The sequence below is a fragment of the Psammomys obesus genome, unplaced genomic scaffold (genome assembly GCF_907164565.1).
Source record: "Psammomys obesus unplaced genomic scaffold, mPsaObe1.curated_primary_1811, whole genome shotgun sequence".
In the NCBI taxonomy this organism is placed as follows: domain Eukaryota; kingdom Metazoa; phylum Chordata; class Mammalia; order Rodentia; family Muridae; genus Psammomys; species Psammomys obesus.
Genome location: NW_026587216.1, coordinates 38,762,854 through 38,780,033, shown reverse-complemented (window position 1 = coordinate 38,780,033; position 17,180 = coordinate 38,762,854). Strand labels below are relative to the sequence as shown.

At 45.8% G+C, this 17,180-nt stretch overlaps 1 protein-coding gene across 2 annotated transcripts in view; it reads right to left on the bottom strand.

Annotated features, from left to right (window-relative positions):
* Chd7 (chromodomain helicase DNA binding protein 7) overlaps positions 1-17,180 on the bottom strand; it is a 168,280-nt gene that overhangs the window by 104,930 nt on the left and 46,170 nt on the right. For both annotated transcript variants that reach the window (XM_055603216.1, XM_055603217.1), the window contains exon 2: positions 13,354-15,170. In XM_055603216.1, coding sequence (XP_055459191.1) covers positions 13,354-14,997 — 1,644 coding nt within the window. In that variant the 5' untranslated portion in view covers positions 14,998-15,170. The remainder of the gene's footprint in view (positions 1-13,353; positions 15,171-17,180) is intronic.

Sequence of the window (17,180 nt, the reverse complement as noted above, 5' to 3'; positions counted from 1 at the left end):
CCAGGAAAAGTTGCAGGCGTGCAACGAACTAGTTCAAGAGACCATCTTCATTTGCTGCTGCGGCAGAGCTAGGAGAGTAGGGCTTCTAAGGGCTTGAATCGGGTGATCCCATTACAAACTCCAGATGCCAGAAATGCATCCGCAGGGTTTAGTGTTTGCACTGCTAGATTTCAGGCTTGCTTTTGTCCAGTCCTTCTTGCTACCTTCCCTCTCCTTTCTCTTGGAGTGGAAATGTTTATTCTTCTTTATGGTACACTAGGAACATAGCTTGTTCTTTCAGTTTACAGGCTCACAGTTCAGTTAAGACTGCCTTGGGTCTCTGAAAAAGCTTCCGTGTAATTATGTGCTTACTCACGTGTGTGCACGAATGCCTTTAGGTTACACATATGCTGCTGGAGACCATAAAGCGGTGTTGAGTGTCTTCCCTGGCCACTCCCCTTTCTGTTAGAAATAGGGTCACTCACTGAACCCTGAATTTACTGACTATTTGGCTAGCCTGGCTGGCCAGTAAGCTGAGAGACCCTCCTGTCTCTGCCCGATGCTGGAGTCATAGACACTCTCCACTGCAGCTACTTTCGACACAGGTGCTGGGACTCAGACTTAGGTCCTCAAGCATGCAAGGCAGGCACTTTATTGAGGGAGGCATCCTCATCCCCTAAGATCTAGACTTAAATACCAAGAAGACTGCTGAAGACTATGGGGAAGGTCCGAAATCAGAATGAGCACATTTTGTGCCATGAGTTGGCCATGAGCCTCCGAGAGCCACAGGCTATGATGTAAAGCTGCTATGTTTAGGTATCAAGTTGACAAGGGATAGAATGATTGATTCTGAATGTCAACTAGACAGAATTCAGAGTTGGCACAGAGACACACACTGGGTGATTTCTATAGGGCTCCTCCAGAGAGGCTTACCTGAGAAGAGCCACTGTGAATGCGGGCGGCAACACCTTGTGGGCTCAGTCCCCAGCTGAATAACCCAAGAAAGAGCTGAGCGCCAGCACCCATCCCTCTTTGTTTCCTGACGGTGGGCACCTCCCTTCTGCTTCACTGTCCCCCTCTGCAGATAAAAAGAGATCTGCTGCTGTGTGAGGAAAGCTGCTTGCTGCTGGGAATTTCCTTTCAAGTGGACCTTCAATGAAGCTTGGTGGTATTTGGGATTCTCCAACATTGTTTGTTTGTTTGTTTGTTTGTTTTTCAAGACAGGGTTTCTCTGTGTAGCCTTGGCTGTCCTGGACTCACTCGGTAGACCAGGCTGACCTCGAACTTACAGAGATCTGCCTCCTCAAGTGCTGGGATTACAGGTGTGCACCACCGCACCCGAATCCCCAACATTCTTTCAGGGCATCTGTAACAAACAGAATTTCTTTATAACATACGAGGACATAGTCTATCTGTTCATTTTTGCAGACACTGACACAAGCATACACATGCCACCAACACGATGACACTAAACTGTACTTACTGGTAATCATCATTATATCCCTATGGCTACAAACCTGCACTAAGAAAGAGAAGTGAGGTGACTTAAAGATGTCCTTGACAAAACGGTAAAAACTGATATTTTTATTCTTAGTCATAATGCTTTTCGATCTTCTGCATGGGGAAAAGGAAGCCCACCAAGGAACAGCACAGCTACCCACAGGAGTACCCCACACTGCCATGTTTGGCTGGAGTGGCACAGGCTGCCTGTCTTCATGGAACACTACTTTAACTTGAAAGGATGAAAGACAAGCCAAGGGGATTCAGACTCAGGTACCTGCTTGCATGTTTCACTTCAAGGAAGTTGATGGGCACGGTGGACTTACAATATGAACTTTCAAGCCAAAATCAGAATTCTGCCAACACCTGCAAGCTTCCCAAGTTCCCACTCTCTGTGACTTTAAAACCTGGTCCCTCTCTAGGAAGCCCTGACAGAGCTTCAACTGACTTCCTCCTGCTTCAGCCTCCTGGGGATGTAGACAAAAATGGCTTTTTAAAAAGCACAACAAATTCATAAGATGGACACAATCCAACGAAACCACATTTTCTAAATAACTTACGTCACAGAATCAGGGGTGGGTATAAAGGCGCTGGGGGGGGGGTAGACCCACAGCCTATAAACTTTTAATCAGCACAGCTTTATCTCCCACGTTCGCGCTGGCATTTAAGAGTCCACGTGAGTCAACCACTTGTAGAGTTTTGGACTATCTATAATTATCTGCAAAGATATTACAATACTCCTCCCTCTTGTAACTGCATGTGTATGAGGGCTGATAACTTTCACATATTCCAACCAAAACAACAGCCTGAAACAGCAGGCCCAGAACCCAGCTGCCTTCTAGAAATATTGAACTATGATCCTCTCCTATTCAGATCTTTTGTTAAAAAATAGTTGTGTTTTTTTCCCCCCAGATGTTACTTGTATTAACATGATGGTTTAGGTAAATTAATGTTTCTTTTTTTTTTTTTTTTAATTTCCCCAGTTCTAATTTCTGGTATAGCAAATACAACTATCATAAAGACAGACACTTTTTTTGGGATCTGTCAATCATTACGAACATGAAGGTCCTGTAACTGAAACATCTGAGAACTGCTGCTTTAAACATAACTCAAGTGTGAAGCGGTGACCTGCAGACATTTGTCCCGTGGGTGGGACAGTCAGGAAGGACTGCATGGCTGTCTGAGAAATGGGGAGATGCATATTCTTGCTTATTCTCATGCCAACCTTTATCATCATTGTAGGCTGGAAGAATACACGTGCAAGCACACTCCTCCCAACTGTCTGATGTCTAAAAACGAACAGAGGGTGCTGGCTCGCTCTCATGGAAGTCGACCCATTTCTTTGGTCGGATTTCTACCAAGACATTTTACTGAATGCACTAGGGCAGCTGTCCCAGGTCATAGAAAGACTCATTCTCCAGACTCCGACTGTGCCAGCACGCAACAGTTCTTTCAGGTTGGTGCAGTAAGAGTCTCTGTTCCCAAACAGCTCTCCTCTCCAGCAAAGAGATTCACGCAACATGAAATCAAGCACTCTGCACTGAACTACAACATGCTCATGTACACCACTCATCTGGATTTCACAAAACAGATGTTCACAGAAATGGCTGTCTCTTGATTACCTAAAGACCTGTGAAATTACTTTCTATTGATTGAAGTCTTACCGGTGACCTGATTAGAAGACCAAAAATCCCAATGAGCAGTGTACCTATGCCTGCCTTCGTTTTAAATGCTTCGTATAAAACATGTGGCTAAACCCTCTTGGTAACCTTCCAGAATATCGCTCTTACATTAGAATAAGATGTTCTGTTCAGAATCTCTTAAGAAGCATAATGTGTTAAGCAAGTGACGAATGCGCCAGCAAGATTAACTGGTCATCCAATATGACAACATGGGCTGAGTTAGCATTACAACGTGTTGCTGACTGTCTCCTATCACTATGGGGCCTATAGACAGGAAGTACTTATTGTGTTCATGAATAAGTAAACTAGGAACATAAAACATACCCTAGCTATCTATACACTTGATTTTTGTAAGTTCTGATGTTAACTGTGACCTACACCTTAATTTCTGGCCATTTTTAAAAAATGTGTTTTGTTACACTTGACTGTTCCCAGGCCCAGTTCTAACACAAGCCAATGTGTGACAATGGTGTCATGAGCTGTGTAAAAGCTGTGTCCGAAAACGAAATCTGACGTTTGGGAAATGTGAATTGCTTTCATGGCGATTTTTAACTTCGCTACTCCACAGTACTGCAAGGTCCTCCTCTCCTTCCACACTTTCCTTAAGGCATGGAAAGTTACTTTGAGAAAGAAAGAAAGAAAAGAAAGAAAGAAAGAAAGAAAGAAAGAAAGAAAGAAAGAAAGAAAGAAAGAAAAAAGCTCAGGCTAAAGTAACATTGAAAAGATCTACACTCAGATGGCTTTCACTAAATTCACAACCATCCCTTTGGTGTTCTTAGAAAGAGACCCATTCACTTGATGAAGTGGAATGTTATCTGAGGCTTTGCGGAACACACAGGAAGACACTGGAGGCAACAAAAGCCTGGAGCAGATCATGGGAGTTAAGGCTGTCTGAGCTTGAGTGTATACTGAACAGCGACGACTCCGTACTGGTGAACTATATTAAGGCGCTGCATACTGACCCATTCATGGTCCAGTGGGTTAACGTGCTGGATGCGTGGGATGCAGGAAAGATGCCAGCAATACGAAGCAGGATGCCAACGGAGCCTGTCGCTTGAGGTTCTAAACTCAAACGGGTGGCTTTCAGCTCGCGAGAAACCAGGAGAGCACGAGAAGGCAAATGGTATGCTATATAGATTGTTTCCTTAAAACCAATAAAAGCAAAATACATTAAACGTGATGGTAATTTTCATATACTTCCCCAAATCCTGAATTTCCTTTGGCCTTATAAAAAAAAATATATCTGAGGGTTCATTCTTAAAGTATTAGTAATGTCTTGGTTTTGAAAATAAAGTATTTGTAACCTAAGGTGAAAGGGTAGAAAATGAAATGTGAAAGAATTCCAAGAGCCCACTTTCACAGCCTCGGCCACAACAGAGATGATAGAAGTATTTAACACTCGCTGAGCACTTATCCCACGCCACACGCTGTGCTAAAAACTCCACAGCCATCATCTCATTTAATTCTCATAATAATCCTGTGAAATTGGTACATTTATTATCCTCAGGAAACTAGAGTTTAGTGAAGTAAGTATACTAAATGACTCCACAGAAGACTGAAGAGCCTGTGAAAATGGAACCCTTGTCGCACAGGAAGCCAGTGTCCTCGGGGCTCTGAGGATGGTGCTCACCCCCACCATCAACCTCTGATGGCGCCACAGGCTGTGTGGCATTCCAGGAAACAGCAGGGGCTTTAGGTGACACAGGAAAGGAGTACTCTGGCATCTCCTCCACTTTTATCCTTAGACTCAAATCCACATGTAACAAAAGATCTACATTAGCATCTAAGAGTCCAAGACTTCCAAGTAGAGAGCTAATGAAAACCAACCCTCGAGTTGGAATCATTTGTACTTTACGACTAGTCTCTTAACTGTTTTTTTTTACTTTTGTTTTCATTCCTAAGATAGGGACTCTATTTCTCTGTGAATATTGATTTTTGACTCTTTTGTAAAAACTAAAGCTGTAACTTGGAGCTTTGCTCTACGCACAGATCTTTTCAAACTTAAACTCTGAAATATTCCCTCACTGCTCTGAGGTCATCAACCATCAGACATCAAAATAGGAAGCACTAAGCGCAGAACCCTGGTGAAGATGGCTATGCTCCTTCCATATGACCCACTGCTACCGAAACATCCCCTAAACAACTCCGACACGTTTCTTTGACTCGGGGCAAGCCTCCTCGGCACCAGAAGCGCTCCTTCACAGGACTGTCTCTGTAGCATGCTAGAGCCAGAAACACAGGCGGCTTAGGAATGGGCCCGTCTGAAGCATGGCTGCCTTCCAGCTGAATCTGTCCCATGCTTCCATACAGAAGGCCTGCCGCTCTTGTGCTCAACTACAGAGAATGGTGAGAATACTCCTAGTCAGCTCTCCACCGCACGGCTTCTGGAGCTGCCGAAGGAGAGTAGAGTTTAATGTCTCTGCACATAGAGTGGTGAAGTGCTGGAGAGATGGCTCAGAGGTTAAGAGCACTGGGGTTCAGTTCCCAGCATTCACTTGGTAGCTCACAACTGTCTATAACGGCAGTTCCAGGGAATATGATACCCCCCTTCCCACCTCTGCAGGCACCAGGCATACATGTGCACATCATACATGGAGGGGGAAACATTCATATAATATCCTCATATTTAGTAAGAATTTTAAGTCTATCTACTGTCCTTCATTGACGAGTGATCTAGTATTCTGAAGTTCCTTGCCTCCCCTCCAGCAGGTAAACACATTCTGCAATCTCCTAATCCCCTGTACTCAGTCAGGCTGCTAGAAGCGCAGGGACACCAGTCCGTGAGGGCAGGATTCTTGTGCTGTGCTGCAAACTGGTAGCCTAGCCTATCAGGGAACAGGCAAATCCTGAGTTCGGTTCCCCACTTGGTTACTGCCTCAGGACAGGTGTCCTTCAGAAACACCCACAGACTCACCCCACCACACTATCTTCTGGTTCACCACACACCCTGTGGACCACACAGACAAAACAGAAAAGCTACAGGGATTGACAACTCTTGCTCACTCCTGAAAACACCAGCTTTTGCTTACATAATATACATAGGGGTCTTCAGAATCTCCTGAAAACTATGGCACCAAATTATCTGCAATTAAAACAAAAAACAAACAAACAAACAAACAAACAAAAGCCAGAAAGGTATGGAGAATGGGTCAAGTCAAACACAGTAGCTTGGAAACAGTGCACCCTTCCTTAGGGAGGATGTTTAGTTCCAGTAACTGTCTGAGTCATGACTTTCATTCAAACATTAAGAAGCCAGGGAATCGCCGCCTTGTAGCCTGGCCTGTCTAGCACTTTCAGTGTCTCGGAAATGGCCCAGATAAAAAGCTGGAATGGTGGCCCTCTGTATCTGTGTCAACTCTGTAAAACTGTGTCTGTTTATTGGTACTTTCTCAGTTTCTCTTAATTTCTCCTCTGTACTTAGTATAAGGAAACAGGAAAGCACTCCAGGACCAAGTAAAGAAAAAATAAAAATCTAAAAGGAGACCTCAGTGCTGCCCTGACAACTCCACCAAGGACTAAGTATGTTTGTTTGTCGGACAAAAGCACAAGCCACTCCCACACTGCTTCTCACTTCTGCACTGACTTAAGCACGGCGGTGAGGAGAAGCTGCCACTAGGGAAGGTGAAGACCTCTGGCTACCTGCAGCCCATCTGCGGATTCACAGCTAAGGAAACTGCACAAGACCTTCTCTAGGTTAGGTTTACCAATGTGCTTTCCCTAACTTTCTCCCAACCCGCTTATTATTTCCTAGCCAACTCTGTTCTCCAGTACTCCTGCTAAATGACAGCTAAAATAAGGAATAAACAAGCAGAGGATGGAAGAGCTAGAGGGGAGGAACATTTCTGGTAAAAGTGAGGCATTTTCCTTTGTCCTGGAGAAACACTTTCACAAGGAAATGAAATACGGCATCACAGACAACAGCAGAAAGCAGGCCTGACCTGATGGAGGCATGTTAACCGCTCACGGTATCCATACACCACCTGGTCATGTGTCTTCACAGCAATGGAACGCCTAAGACATACCATAATCACAGTAAACAATCTGAAGTTGATTTATAATGTGCATAAGTTGATTTAGACTGAGGTTTTGAAGGCCTGGTTTGAAGGGTGCTGCATTGCTGTCCAGCGTGGCACCTAGCAGCCAAGTATCTGCTGAGCCCCTGAAACACAGCTAAAGCACTCCCAACTGCAAAAAAAATGCTAGATTTCAAATACATTTCACCAGTTTTTATACTAAGCACACACTGAGGAAAACAAAATCTTAAACTCTGGCTAAGTTAAAAACAGTATTAATATTTTGTTGATTTTTAATCAGGTCACTAAAAAAAAAAAATCTCAAAAAGCACATTGTAAATACATACACATCTGATTTACATACATATTTCTGATCTACATTTGCTGTAAAGTACTGATATAAAACAAAATACATACTTGAGAAATGAGGGGCAGGATATCACAGTGAGCTACAGACAGGCCCTCCCTATCGGAAAATAAGCCTTTGCCTCTCCTCCACCTAACACCACAGCCAGTCACTTCCCTTTAATGAAGTGCTTGGTGGAGAGAAAATCCTCAGTTTTCTAAACTCTGGCTAAATGGAGGCAACCAAGATTCAAGGTGAAACTGCAGTACCAAACAATGAAATCTTGGCCAGGCGTGAAGGCTCCAGTCTGTACCAGCCCTGGGTGCAGATCATCAGCAACCGCTTGGTGACTTAGAACCCCAGTCAGAGATCTGATCAGACTTTGCAGCTAGCTGGGTTACACACAGTGAGTTTGAAGCTAGTCTGGGCGAAACAGCAAGAGCCCTGTCCTAAAATATTTAAAAAAAAAAAAAAGTTATATATACATATATATAAATATATATATTAACTTGGATACTTGGGGCTGGAGATAGGCTTAGCGTTCAGAGCACTTGCTGCCCTTGAGGAAGACCCAAGTTTGGTTCCCAGCTGCCGAATGGTAATTCACAACCTCCTATAACCCCAGTGAGAGAGCTGCCGCCCTCTTTGGGCTTCTGCATGCATGTGGCGCACACAGCTCACACAGTTAGTAAATGTGCAAATAGTTAATAAGCGTCCCTGGCTCCTTGGGACACCCAGCAGTGGCCTAAGATGCAACTTTAAAGATCCTTGAAACACTAAACTCGTATTATCTGTCAAATTTGGTAGTTACAGAAAAGTGTCCTTTTTTACAAAACAGAAGCTATCTAAGAGACACAGCTGTCTCCGAGTCATCCACGTTTTCAGCCTGTGGGGCTTTAACTCTACACTTGGCACTTTCTATTTTCACTCATGAGAATTCTGACCTCTGAGGTAAATCAGCTCTGGAGGGGAGGAAATGTCAGGAGAGGAAGAGGTGTCAGAAGATGGCTCATGAAGCCGAAGCATAAGCAATTGCAGTCAAAGGAACGACTTCGTGAAAGTCACTCAGCTGCTACAAGCAAAGGAAGGGAAGGCAGGCGTGGAGCATTTTCAAAGGTCCATGAAGAAGTGACCATACCCCAGCAACTGGGCAACTGTGCTTGCCACAGAGGCCAGCTGCTCCACGGAGGCTTAACCGGAGGAGGCCCGTTCCCTGCAGGTGGATGCACGTGGGAAAGTCCCAAAAAGCCACTTAGGTTAGAAGCTGGCTTTCTTTACAGTGACTTTCATTCCCCATCTTGCTCAGACGGTGCAAAAAGCATAAGCAACGTCATAGATGTTGCATGTGCCTATCACTAAAAAAGTCTCGGGTTTTCCATTTTCTAATTACAAATGCCATACACATGGCTTGAGATGTATGGCCAACTCTCTCCACAGATTTACAATGTCTGCTAATGATTCTACCATACTGGATAAAGGCAAAGTGTCAGCAGATGACCAACTCAGGTTTCTAAGAAAAGGGTTTTCAGAAGAATTTTAAACTGCTCATGAGATGGCACAGAAAGATAATAATTAATAATAATAATAACAACAACCATAACCATTGATTCTTCTGCATCTTTTATTTATTTTTAGAAACCTCAGCGAGGAAATGACACAGGAGCATTATTACCCATTGTCTAGACCTCAACTTCTGTTCTCCTTTATTGTGAATGTATTTGAGGACCAAATTAAGGAAAGGAACACAAATCCAAATTACACTGATCCTAAGAACGTACTGTTTCAGGTCCTAAAAACTCTACCAGAACTTTCCATCTGAGAGAATAGCCCAGGAAATGGGAACTATGGAGACCATGCAACAGAAGTCATTCAGCAACTTGAAACTTGTCTATAACCCGAGGGACAACCCATTTAGGTAAGCTCCTCAAATGAGCAACATGCTGTCCTGGTGCACAGTGCACGGATGGATGTCTATTTCAGGACTAACCCTCCTTCACTCTCTTCATACTCCTTAGTGTTGCAAAGAGTCTGGTGCGCTATGACCACTCTGCAAACCTCCTGGAAATACAGAACAGAGAGGATGTGTCCTGTGTCTCAATGCTACACTGCAATAAATGAGATATGGGTAGCCTATGCCATTCTGTCAACTTTGTACTCACAGCTTGCTAAGCCTAAACTGTTTCCTTCATCCTCTATCCATCCTCCCTTGAATTCAGACTGATCCTCCGTATCTTGACAAGGACGGTTGCTTTCCCCTGGACCCCCAAAGGATGGGTCTCTATCCTTTCACAGTTTATCTTCACTTGGGCTCTTTTCCTAAAAGCAAGGCTGTTTCCTCTTCCTCAACCGGAGGCACAGAGAGTGCCTCCATTGTGTGAGAAATATTCCCTGAAATTAAGGAAAGAAAGCCGAACTACAGTAAACTTGTCTGACACTAAAATCAGTGAAGCTACTTTGTAAACTTGGCAACAGGTAACTGAACACCAGCCCAGAAGGTGGAGAAACCCCTTTCTTTAGATAATGAAATGAAGGCCCTGAGCCTGAGAGAGTGAATCAAGGCAGGGGTTACCAAAGCCTGTGCTCCCCTTCATACCATAGTTTCTAAATACTGTGGCTTGGGCCCCTGGGGGGGAGGGGGGGGTCTGTGATAATAAAGCTGCTTTCATATAACACCGAGTTTTCACTTCCTCACCATGAAATGTTTAAGGAATATAACTTGTTCTTTAAAAATGTAATGGGCTGGAGAGATGGCTCAGTGGTTAAGAGCACTGTCTGCTCTTCGAAAGGACCCGGGTTCAATTCCCAGCACCCACATGGCAGCTCACAACTGTCTGTAACACTAATTCCAAGGGATCTGACACCTTCACACTAATGCACATAAAATAAAAAATTAAAAAAAAAAAAAAAGTAAAAATTTGCTGGGCAGTGGTAGCACACGCCTTTAATCCCAAGCAAAGGCAAGCAGAACTCTGAGTTTGAGGCCAGCCTGGTCTACAGAGTGTACTGCCAGGGCTCAGGGCTCGGGGCTCGGGAGTGGGTGGGCAGGTAGGCGGGGGGGGGGGGCAGAAAAACTCAAGAAGAGTCAACAAGCCTGTATGCATGTAGCAATTCAGTTGGCAAATTATATGGTTATTTCCAACTAATGGAATAGCCTCCCTGAAGCCCAGCACGATCTTGAACTACCACTCAATCATATGTGAAATTCAGTGTGGATTTGGTAGTTCTAAAGCAAAGCACAACAGAACAACAGACTTCTGCCAGGGCCCAGGGTGAGTCATTCAGAAAGAACCAATCTGGATAATGCAACCTCCGCACATCTGGCAACATGGGTGGAGGTGGGGTGCCCAGCTTCACAAATCAGATTTACTATTTCGTGACTCAGGTGAAACTTCATAATATGCGACCTGTTTCCTTGAAATAAAATTTACATTCTTAAGTACACTTGCAGTAACAATTATTGCCAGGAGGTCATAAACTACACCCTAGAGAAGAATGGACGTGGCCAGGGCTGTGTTACCCCACTAATCTTATCCCCTGGGACAGGTGCCACTCTCCATGTTTCACTGAAGGATCATGTTCGGGGAGGTCAAATTGCTTATCCCATATCACCAAGCTGCTTAGGGGAGAACGGGGATTCAAATACCCTTCTGACTTTATTTTCAAAACAACTGACTGCCTCAAAATCTGAAGAGCATACAGTTAAGCACAAACAGGGAAGTAAACACCTAGAAACACACATTCAGAAACGAACCTGCAAAGAAACACAGCTCAGATGCCCATGTCTACAAACTTGTGAAAGCTCTGAGTTTGTCTTTTGAGGTGTCCGCATAGAGAGCAGTGCCCTTGGGGTCCGCACTGGCCTCCACTCAGAAGCTAGAGCCGCTACTGTCCTCTGGATGCCTCTGGGAACTCTTTTGGGGACCACTACAATATCCTCAGGGAGCCCCAACAAACTGTGCTACTGCTGGGAGGAGAAATCAGAAACTAGCATTGTAGAGATTTTTTTTGGGGGGGGCGGGGGGTCAAAACAGGGCTTTTTTTGCTTTTTGGTTTTGGGGTGGGTACGTGTGTGTGTGTGTGTGTGTGTGTGTGTCCCTGGTTGTTCTGGAGCTAGCCCTGTAGGCCAGGCTGGCTTCACACACGCAGAGGTCCATCTGCTTCTGCCTGGGCTTAAAGGCGTGTGCCACCACCTCCTAGCACAATCCCTTCTTTACTAACATACTTTCCCAAACTAAGCCACAATCTGCCTTGGGGGTAACCAAAGTTAGCCCACCATCAGGTTTTGTCCCTGAGTGGACAGGAAGGAAAACTTCTAAAGCTAGCTCTGAAGCTGGCTCTTCATCAGGACCTTCAGCTCTGCCGGCAGCTGCTCAGTGGGCTGACTTCCCATTTCCCATCACCCTCTGAGCGCCCTAGAGGAGACTGTGAGGGCAGATTCCAGAATCCCCTTCCCGAGGGCTAACCATTCTGTCTGCTCCGTCCCAGTCACTGGGTGAGTATGTCGTGCCACCTCTGCAGGGCTCCTGAGACACTGGATGCCACCGAATGAGCAACTATAGCTTCACTCTGGCAGCCAGGGCAGGCTGAAGCCTGGTGTCCTGAAGTCACCTGGAGGGCAGGCCCTTTCCTTCACACAGCTTCAACCCTTTCTGCTCCTGCTACCGGTTCCTGCAAGCCTGGACCTCTGGTTCCTGCTTCCCGCTGCTCCATCTGTCCTATGATGGCATGATCGCCACTACTAACCCCTCACCTAAGTCCCATTCCTTCAAACAGAATACGAGGATGCCAACATCCTCTCCCTGGCCGGAGTCTCCCCTCTCACAGCTGCTTCTCCGTGCTGCACGCTCAACTCCAGGTGGGATGTTTGGGGAATCACCTTACAACCACAGGAAATGTCTTCCGGATCACTTCCCTCAGGTAAGTCCTACTGGAATTTCAAGCACTCTTCCTCCACAGGTATTTCCTCTTCCGGGACATCTGCCACATAAGCTTGGGTGATCTTTCACTCTGTTTTGCATTTTCACACTCAGGCCATGTTTTCCCAAATTAAGTTCATCAGGAAGAAGCAGGGTGCCATAGGGTGGTGAAATCACCCCCGGTACCCCCTGCCTCATGAAGCCCCGCAGACCTAGGAGGGTGAACGCGCACTTGGAAAAATCTTTATATGAACACCGCTCTTCATGGGTCTAAGGCCATGAAGACCAAAATACACAAAGGGGGAAATGCCTTAAGTAAATAAAAATTAGCAAAGCTAACAACAATCTTAACTTACAGAACACTGTGCTCCTTGGGTGCTGGCGCGCAGCTCTCAAACCAACTCCTACAAATTACCATTCGCTGTCTTACAGCTTACAACTTGAGCTCACACTCTCAACAGTTGGTAAATTAAGTACTATAGAAACACATATTTCACAGCTTCCCATAGAAGATAAACAAAAGACGACATAACGGATGCCAGTGCGCCAGCGTTTGCTAGAAACCAAGTTTCAGTGTATTTTGCAGAGAAAAGGGGAGAAAGGGATGGGGAAGAGGGGAGAGGAAAGAGATATTAACAACAACAAACCCCCGCCTCAAAAAGAAAAAAATTCCTGATGAGTGGAACTCCTCTCGGTCAACTACATGTCTTCAGCTTCAGACCTAACACAATTCCCAGGACATAGAGATTAAAGAATTCTTAAATGAATAAGCTAGTAAGAGAGTAAACAAAGGCAACCTAAGGGTGGAGGTGATTCTAAGGCAACCTACAAAGGACAATTTTGTTAAGCGAGTTAACTGCACTCAATTTCACACTGCGCCGCTGGCGGGCAGGCAGGTGGGCTCAGCATCCCCTTACCTGATGCACAGGCACTTTCTGCGGGGTATTCTGGGGTGACGGGTGGAGTTGTGCCCAAGGCTGGTGATGGGGGTGTGGAGGTGAAGACTGGTGCAGGCCTGGGTGGGGCTGTAGTGGAGGACAGGTTGGCAGCTGCTGAAAAGACGGCTGCTGACCAGGATGCTGCTGGCCAGGCATCAGTCGTTCCTGGATTGCTTGTGGATCTGCAAGGCCAACACCAGGACAGCCATTGGGTCTCATGTGCCCGGTCAACTCCCTTGGTGCCGAGGACATGGCCATGAATGGACGAGGCTGTTGCATGTTTCTGGGGCCCATATTCCTCTGTCCGATTCCCATGGCACCAGGAGGCTGGTGAGACGGCTGAGGGTGGGGCATATTTGGATAACTGCCAACTTCCATTGGCATCCCAGCACTTCCGGGCCTGACTTGCGGAGGAGGCGTGCCTGCTGGATTACTCATTGCTTTCATGGGTGACATGGGAGGTGGAGAGGCATAAGTTCCCTGAGGCTGTGAAGGATGCATAGTTTGTGTGTTCATTTGGTTAAGTGAGCCACTGGCGTGGATGGGCTGCTGGTGCATTAATCCCTGACCACTGTTTGCCGGGAACCCTACAGCATTGGGGTATCTTGGTACGGACTGATTCATTGGAGTACTGTTTGTAAGGCCTAAATTTTGATTCATCCCTGTACTGTTAACTAATCCCTGATTTAGGTTACTGTAAGGATATCGAGAATACTGCCCTGAGTTGTTTACAGTAGGGGAGGGGACTGTCTGGCTCCGAGAACTAAAGTTAAGGGTTTGTGGCCTGACAGCCCCTTGTTGAGGAGGATTTGGGGAGAATCTGGGACTGTGGGCAACGGATTCTCCATGGAGAGCAGTAGGGGGGTGGTGGTGAAATTGCTGTACTGGGTGACGCAGGGAAGGTGCCATGCTGGGGCTCTGCTGGGGCATGTGCGACAAGTGGCCGGGTCCTGAGGTGGCAATGAAAGGATTTCCCTGATTGAGGCTCTCTTGCCCTTGGGAAAACTGGCTCATCCTCTGCTGTGGCTGGCCATGCTGCTGCATGGAAAAATCCCCACGTGCCATATAGCTGCCCATCTGCTGCATGTGCTGAGGGTGGCCCTGTACCGGTGGCCCCGATGGCGCTGGCTGCGGCTGCTGTTGCTGGTAGGGGGCTCGGATCTGGTCTGGTACCTGAACAGCCCGAGGGCCCCACATGGAGCCACTGTCCACAAAAGACTGGCCGTGCCTTTCATTCTGCATGCCGGCATAGACTCCCATCTGACCACCGCCACTGCCTCCGTGTGGCACCTGGGGCACAGGGGGGGTATGATACTGTGAGTGTGGAGATGCCAACCCATTCCCGGGGGCGTTGCCCATCATTCTGCTAGGCTGATCCATCAGATGCATCTTTTGTTCATACTGATTATAGTGATCAAAATGGGTCAACTTGGTTTGACTTTGATTGGTGGAAGGATGATGAAGGGATGGCTGTAAGGAGGTAAAACCTTGGTCTATGGGCATTTGTTGGCTCATGGGATTCACTGGGTTTTCAGGGTAGCCACATTCCCCAAGGCCTTCGAGGCCTTCGCTGAATATATTCCCATCCTCGCCAAAGAGACTCATCATTCCTGGATCCGCCATCTTCTTCTAACACACGGCTCCTCCAAACACAGCTTGGGAGCTTGTCTGTGCTTCACTTCACTGAGGTGCTTGTCCTCAAAACCTATAATCCTTAACTAATCTTCTTCATGTCATTCTAAATTTCTTTAATTCTCTTGGACCCCGCAGTGTCAGGCGAAGTCTGGATATAGGTCCTGGAAGGGAGTGGGGGTGGGGGATAGGAAGAAAGAAAAAAAAAGAAAACAAAGAATTAGGAACAGATGATAAAAGCTGCCAGTGTTTTACACATTTGAATTTAGTTTCCATCAACAGTACTAATCTAGGCCCCTTGCTGAGCAGTATTTTACAAATCTAGTTCACTTTAAGGGAAACTCATTAGCTTCTACCAGAAGCATTCTGATCGGTTACGTAGAGAGCCAGCAAAACACTAACCTTAACCTTAAATTAATCCATTCACTACACTTCCTCACATTCCGTTCTCAGACGGAACAGAACAAAAGAACACAACATGAAGCAGCAGCAGCTGCCACAGCAGGCAAGCAGATGTATGGATGTAGCCAGCAGCCCATCTGCTGGGCTAAAGCCCTGGAAATGCTCTGGCTCCCAAAAGCCGCCCTTAACCTCACTCCCCTGAGCAGTAATCAGATGAGCGCGGCACCGAGGACCGCGAAAAGCCCAACTTAGTTAAATTGACTGGAGGATTACACAAATACCAAAATCAGTCATTTTGTACAAATTAGATATTTACAGCCCACATACGACTGCGTGACAGCAACAGAGGCATCTAACAAGAAAGCACCCATAATGAGGTTGAAAAGCAAGCCGGAGAACAGCACAATAAATTCATAATTTCATTATGCTTAATAGCAGGAATAGGCAAGATTCAGAAAGAGACTACAAGAAAAGCTTTTCATTCTCCATGAGGACTAATTTCACTCGTGGCTCTGGGCCCATCAATGTTCCAGAATTGTGGGGCGGATGGTAGCTGGGTCGAGACACCAACTTCCGTATGCTCCACCAATGGCCCTGGTGAGGGCTAGGAACCCCAAGTGACCACTCACAGAAACTAGCCATTAGATGATGACCATTCTTGCTGGTAGGGACAGAGACCTCTTCAGAAACTAGCCAAAACTGGATGTTACTTTAACAGGGAAAAAAAAAAAAGTTAAAAATATCCACCAAACGTTTTTAAAACCTTACAGGACAAAGCAGGACACAGCAGGAGGGTGTGGGGCTAGCTGGCGCATCCCTCTTCCTCCCAGGCTAACAGTATGGCTTCCCAGCCCTCTCTGCCTTCTCTATAAACTCTTTCTGATCGATTTGGGGTCAGATTAAAATAACCAATTTGAGTTGAAGAATGCTTCAACAACCAAAATGAAAGGCTGTTTTTTGTTCGCTGCTTATTGAATCAACAACCTAATAAAGAATGAATTCACATAAGAAAAACGCCTAAAATCTTAGACATCTTTGGAATTTAACTCATTGATTTCCTCTTAGAAGAACGTTCGGCATTGTGTGATACTAACCCACTCACTTGGGGCAAGGAAACACACGGTGAAGAATTTCCAGTGATGCTCTAAACAGACTCGGTCATTGAGTTTTACTGCACACTTCTACAAGAATATGGAAATGACCAACTCTGTGAGGGGTCATCCGGTGAGACTTCTACCTGCCCTATTCTAACATATTCGTAACACGGAGGAATCTCTGTTCATGGAAATGTAAACAACATTCCTGCTCACTGTCAGCAGTACAGACATGACACCTGAGAGGGTCTCTGGGTCTGAAGCTTTCAGGCGACAGCTGTCAGCTAACGTCAAAGGTCTCCTCACTCTGCCACTAACTGCCATAAATTTTCAGATCTACTTTCTCCAAATACAAAGGTCAGACAGGGGAGGATCAGGTACACACGAAAGCCATTTTGCTGAAAATGTGCTGCTTTTCTACAGAAAGACTAAAAGATCCAGAGCAAGTAGAAAATCTCCAGTGCCAAATACAACAGATATTGATAAATTGAATTTGTACCTAATCTAAAAAGCTTAAAAAGTCAGTCTTCATTTACTCGAGGCTCACTCTTAACTTTCAAGGAAGTAAATACTGCAGTAGGCTTGACAATAGCTTACGCCAGCCAGGAAGCCCACTTAGCACATCAGCTTAAGGGAAGTAATGTCACCTATATGTTCTGGAAGACTTTACTTCATGTC